This window comes from Lactuca sativa, chromosome 9 (genome assembly GCF_002870075.4).
Source record: "Lactuca sativa cultivar Salinas chromosome 9, Lsat_Salinas_v11, whole genome shotgun sequence".
Classification (NCBI taxonomy): Eukaryota; Viridiplantae; Streptophyta; class Magnoliopsida; order Asterales; family Asteraceae; genus Lactuca; species Lactuca sativa.
In genome coordinates, this window is record NC_056631.2 from 15,570,596 (window position 1) to 15,577,039 (window position 6,444).

Consider the following 6,444-nt stretch of genomic DNA (forward strand, 5'->3'; position numbering starts at 1 on the left):
TTCCAGTTAGAGCACTTGTTGAAGTAGATGACATTTCTAAAATCGATTGGTGTGCATATTTGTTGTACTGTGTGAAAAATTCAAAAGGGAGATGGCATCCAGACGACCCCAAGTGTTATTATAAAGGCCCGATGTTGTTGCTATTGGTATGTTTTTTCATATACTAATTTTTTTTTCTTAAAAATGGATATCTAATATGATGTTGAAATAATGCAGCTAATTTACTGTGATGAAATTGAATGCAAGCTCCAAAAAATAGAACGTAAAACACCATTAGTTACGATGTGGACAACAGATAAGTTGAAGGAAAGACAATCTTTTGAGATTGAAGCTGGTGGATTTGGGGTTGGGAATCTAATTGAACAAAGTTCAAATTTAGAACTAGAGAAGAATGAAAATCAGGACACGCGTATTGAGGTATATTCTAAGTATAATATATTATTAAATTATGTTTTAGAATATATTTTAATTATATCGTAACTTATTATAAGAAAAATATTCTAATGTCTTTTTATATTAGGTTAAAGTATGATTTTATAAAAATCTGGATATTCTTATATTACATGCTTATGGTTCATAGTAAATATTCTAGATATTCTGAGATGATAAAATATTACATGCTCATAATTATATTATTTTATTATTTTTCAGGAATATAAAGATAACTTTGATAAGATGTTCAATAAAGTTTCATCAATAAAGGAGGACATGTATGGAATTGTTTTTGATTGTATATCAAAGTTCCGAGATGTCGATATAACAAATGAATTGAAAGAGAAGTTCATTAAGTTATTTTCAGATCCTATTTTTCCAAGTGCAGATAATCAAAACAATGAAAACAAAAAAAAGGGATCACATGAAAGGGTTGAATCTCAAAATGGTGATGAAAGGGTTGAATCTCAAAATGGTGACACAGGGGAGAATTATATAAGTTCTTACAAATCACCATATATGGATAAAGCTGTGAATTTATTTGATAGAATCGATTTGCAGAATGTTCTTTTGATTCAGGTTCTAATAAGATGTGCACAGGATAAAAATAGAATGTAAGTCACTAACTCTTGGTATAATACATGTGTATATTTATTCTAATGTTGATGACATATTTTTTGTTCATGTTTAAAATTAAGGGAGGTACTTTTTGAAACAAATACGGGAGAGATTATGCATAGACAGGATTTTGAGAGCATGAGACCTGAACATGTTATACATCATCGTGTGATTGATTCTTGGGCTGCTGTTCTAAATTACGAGGAACAAAAATCAAAAAGTAAACCATACCGCCTGTTCTTCAATACCAAAATTATGGTAAATTCTTTTACAATTGGAACTTCTATATTTTAGTTGTAAATTGTAACAAGATATTCTAATTTTTCTGTTTTTCTATGTTTACAAAGTTCTGAGTTGTTAGATGAAACTAAATCTTTTGACGAGCGTTTTTTAACTTTTGAGACTCGTGTTGATAAGTTTCTATCTAATGTCAAGGCAAATGTAGATTTCAATGATCTTAAACTCGTAATAATATTTTATTAATTAAAATATTACATTATTAAAAGATAGGAATTATGTTAACTTTTTGATGAATTTGTTGGAATTGCAGGTGGTTTTCCCAATACATAACGGTGATCAGATGTATGCTGTTGTTTTCAACCTAACATATCCACAAGTTCATATTATAGACAGCATACAAACAAAATCGTTAGAAAAAACTTATGGAATGACACCAACATCATTAGTAAGTTTTCATTTACTTTTATTAATTGTATTAAAGTTACAATATAATATATTTAATAATGTAATTTTGTTAATATACATTGCAGAAATTGTACTTTATACGATATTTGGAGAAAACTACATTTATCATCAATAATATCAAAGGTTTGCGATCAACAACAGTGAAGATGATGAAAATTGACTGGAACACAAAGGAGTTGACAACAGAGAATGGAGCACTTTTAATGAGACATATGGAAAAATATTGTGGAGAAAAGCAAGGAAAGTGGAATGTGGAAATGGAAAAAGGCAGTGATGTGCAAGCTGTTCAATTTGTAAAATTACGTGCCTTATATGCTGTTAAGATTGCTACACATGAAATCAACAACCACAAGGAAAGAGTTATCAAAGAGGCAATCGAATTTGGAAAATTTGATCATGCGACTAGAAAAAACATGTTAGAGGAAGGTATCCAAAGGATGGATGAATTGGAAATGGGTAATATAATTTGATAGAAGTTTGGAATTTTATAAATGTAGTTATGGTGACTTAACAACAATTCCTTTTCTAATATCTGTATTATTTTGAACAAATTAGACAAAAAAAAATGATGCCTAGTATTATATAAGAAACTTGATATGGTTTATTAGGTGATTAATGCTTAATGTATAGTAGGTATTATGATCACTTCTTAATGATATGGTTTATTAGGTGATTAATGCTTAATGTATAGTAGGTATTATGATCACTTCTTAATGACCATGGTAGAATATTCTAATAGAATAATGTATAAGGGCATCAGTATTCTATTACAATAATATTAGATGTTGCATATACCTATATAACATTCTTACATGCATAATCTTGTATTATAATATTTTGATAACAAAGCATTATACTGCAATCATTCGTATATACTTCAAAAAATTAAAGATTGAAAATATTAGAAAAATCAATATGTTCTCAAATGTATAACACATCATCACAACCCAAATGTCTCATACATCATCACAAACCAAAACAATAGAAACAAATCCAAACTAAAAAATTCAAACTTTTATCTATATGGTATTATTGAACTTTATTGAAATACAAAAAAAATCGAAATATATTTCTAGACACAACTATGCACTTTGTACCTTGGATTTATTCAACAATGTCAAACATTTCCTTGAATTATGCCCTTTAACCCCACATGTTTTGCATGATCTTGATTGCTTGTTACCTTGAATAGTAGCCTTCTCCAAAGCACTTTTTAAACGTTTTCCTGTACCAGAACCTTTATTCTTCACCATAGGTGGATTTTCAACATCAACAACTTCAGGATTCGTAGTAGCTCCGTAAAGTTTATCAATACGATCTTCTTTTGTAACCGGTAATTTGTCTGAACCTTGTTCACCAATATCAGTGATAAAAACTTCGAGCTTCTGCATGAACTCTTCTAACTTCTTGTCATCATTACTTAATGAAGACAGGCATTGATCAAGCATGGAAAAAGCTTTGTATGCAACCTTCTCAACATTTCCAGACGAATCACTATATCTAAACGTCCTTTTCAAAACTGTGGTGGGGATAATATCTCTTCTCCATCTCTTAAGAATGTATCTTGACGGAATCTCTTGTATGTCATAAATCTTTAGAATACAGAAGATGTGTCTACAAAAAATTCCAAACCGCTCAAAAAGCATGCATGAACATTTCACCGTTAGATCTTCTCTGTTGAATTCAACCTGTCTCAAAAAGTATTAGCATAATAAGCATATTCAAAAAAGAAAAATTAGAATATTTTTTCAAAATTATTAGAATATTAAGTATATTCTAAAATGTCAACATTACCTCAAAATTACCTTCACTTGTGTTAAAATTCCATTCAGAATCGATGTCAACTTTTTCTTTTTTCTCAACTACTACCTTCTTCTTTGATATATTTGTCCTTTTATGTTTGACAATGCATATGTCAGAAACAACGCCTGATGTAACACTCTTCTGTGAACAAGAAACAAGTGAATGAAGAATCTCCCTCTGCACCATGAGAAAAATAGTCCTAGTGTATACCATAGATGCATGTTTCTCCATATCTTCAAGAGGTGTTTTGATGATTGGAATTATAGTAGATGTATCAAAATCAAATTTGATCTGATTATTCCTTTGCCTTTCCATAACAGACTCAAAAGCATTCATAAAATTGTTTAACGTATAACCATGATGCGATACCCTATTGAATGCTGAATTCTCACTTTCTGACCGAGAAGTTGTTCTCATTAGACCTGACATCGGTACATCTTTAAAATAGGCTGGAATCCAACTGCTTCTCAAATCAAACATATCTTTCATCCATTTATTGTCTTGCAACTTATATTTTACCATTAATGCATCCCATCTCATTTCAAAATCATTGACAACAATTTTGGAGTCCCATACTATACTATTGAAGTCCGCCTTAAAATCTGATTCATTCATTGTTTCCCAGCTTACCTTCAAAAACAATTCATATATTATTCTGTTAGAATATAATATAGTATAAAAAGGCATTTCATTTAATCTATTATCCTAATTACAAAAAATATTTCATTTAATATTCTGATAAGAATATAACAATAATGTTAGTACCTTCAATGGAAGTTTACTTGTGATATGCCACATACAAAATCTATGTTTTGTGTATGGAAATACTATCTCAATAGCTTTTTTCATTGCTGGATCTTGATCGGTCACGACCATGATTGGTGCTTTTCCAAAACACTTCAAGAATGACCGAAGTAACCAAATATAGGAATTTGTATCTTCTCTACACAACAAACCAGCTCCAAAAGTGACACACCTTTTGTGATTATCAATGCCAGTAAAAGGTACAAATACCATGCAATACCTAAAAAAACACAAAAAAATACCATTAGAATATATAACTAAAAATGTTTATATTTCTATAATAAATACCTGTTTGTACGATATGTTGCGTCAAACGAAACAACGTCCCTAAATAACTCATAGTTTTGTTTTGAAGTGTCATCAGCCCAAAAGAGAGCATTTAACTGCTTCTTGTCACATCTGTATTCGTATGTAAAATTTGTAACATTCTCTTTACGATTCTGAAGCTTTGTAATCAACAAATTTGCATCAGTTCCCCCGATGTGACAATTTATATCCCTTGTAAAATTTTTCCAATCTATCTCTAGTCCATCAACAAATTCACATCCTCCTTTTATAACGCACATTAGTCTATATGCTGTAGTTTCCCCCACCTTTGCACTCGAAAGCTTATGTATAAAAGCTTGATCAACAACATTCAACTGACGTTTAGCTCTTGAAAGATGCATACAATCTTGATTGATCAATTTGTGGTTGTGTTGTTGTTCAAAGCGCCACAGGTAAACTTCTGAAGAATGTGGTATAGCTTTGAATGCAACAAAAGCTTTGCAATTTGTGCGTTTACAATTACTATTTCTCAATTGCTTATTATGATCATCACTAATTGTGTCTAAGATAGAAGTGTTTGGCAATCCCCCTCTATTGCATATAAAATATTTCGAAGTTGTGATTCCACTCTTTTTCCTCTCTGTTGATTTTCTAATATCAAAACCAGATCTTAATGCATATCCTTTATACCACTTAATAGCATCTTTTATATCTTTAAAAATTGAACCCAAAGTAGGTATCCAACCAGGTTCAACCACTGGAATCCAAAATAAAGAACCATCAGCTCCAATGAATTGTTTGCAAGATCCATATTGTGCTGCAACATTGTCACTTTGAACTATAAAAAAGAATATACCACCATGTTAACATATAATCATAATAATTTGCATTCATATAAATGTAATCATAAAAAACCACAATCTTATATGTGCATTATTCTATAAGCATAATATGCAGTAACATGAACTTATCACCAACATCATTCTATAAAGAATAACCGATATCAGTAACAGAATTACCTTGGATTTCCAATTGATTTCCATCATTATCCAGAATCTCTGAATCACCAGATTTGAATTGATGATTTTCTTCATCGTAATGATCATTTCCGATGTCATTCATATCTAAATCATACATAATTGTTACTACATTAAAAATTGAATATGTTATATGCAAATAACAATGAAAACAATGATTACCTTGGGTTTCCGATTGATTTTCCTCGTTATGAAGAAACTCTGAATCAGTATAACCGAACTGATGATTTTCTTCATCAAGATGATTGTTTTCGATGTCATGCATATCCAAATCATCCATAACTGTTATCATTATTGATATATCAATGTATGTAAAATATTTTATAAGAATAACATGTAGTCTCATGAACTTATCACTAAGATGATGTTAATGAAAAGCAAATAGATGTTAATCAAAAGAAAACATATGACATATTGCTGAAAAACATAATGATTAAATGAAAAGTTAAAAAACAAACAATGAAATAGGTGATACATTGTCAAACAACATATTATAGATTAAATTGTTTTCTAGCTCAAACAAATTCAACAATAAATGATCTTTGATTGCTGAATTGGATGTCTCAACAAAAGATGATGTTTGATTTCTGAAATCACAAATCATACAAATATAAAATTGGAGAAATCGATAATAGTTGATGATTCAATTCATGAACTAGGTTAAAAATTGAATACGTTATATGCAACTAACAGTGAAATCGATGAAAACTCAAACCTTGATCAATTGACGATTTCATGACGTTGAGTAAAATTCACGGCTTGAAAGATCGTAAACAAT

At 30.0% G+C, this 6,444-nt stretch overlaps 1 protein-coding gene across 1 annotated transcript; it reads right to left on the reverse strand.

The window, feature by feature from the left end:
- Positions 1-2,837: 2,837 nt before the first annotated feature.
- Positions 2,838-5,612, reverse strand: LOC128128860 (protein FAR1-RELATED SEQUENCE 5-like). Its single transcript, XM_052767625.1, has 5 exons — positions 5,591-5,612; positions 4,651-5,467; positions 4,324-4,582; positions 3,550-4,188; positions 2,838-3,443 (listed from the first exon to the last, which is right to left on the reverse strand). The coding sequence occupies exons 1-5, from the start codon at positions 5,610-5,612 to the stop codon at positions 2,838-2,840; spliced, it is 2,343 nt and encodes a 780-aa protein (XP_052623585.1).
- Between the last annotated feature and the right edge of the window lie 832 nt (positions 5,613-6,444).

Excerpts from the sequence above, each read along its gene's own strand:
- LOC128128860 (XM_052767625.1), bottom strand. The coding sequence starts at position 5,612 with ATGATGTTGGTGATAAGTTCAT. Across the intron at positions 5,468-5,590 it reads GATGTTGGTGATAAGTTCAT|TTCAAAGTGACAATGTTGCA; the intron begins GTTACTGCATAT and ends TCTTTTTTATAG. Across the intron at positions 4,189-4,323 it reads CAAGTAAACTTCCATTGAAG|GTAAGCTGGGAAACAATGAA; the intron begins GTACTAACATTA and ends TTGTTTTTGAAG.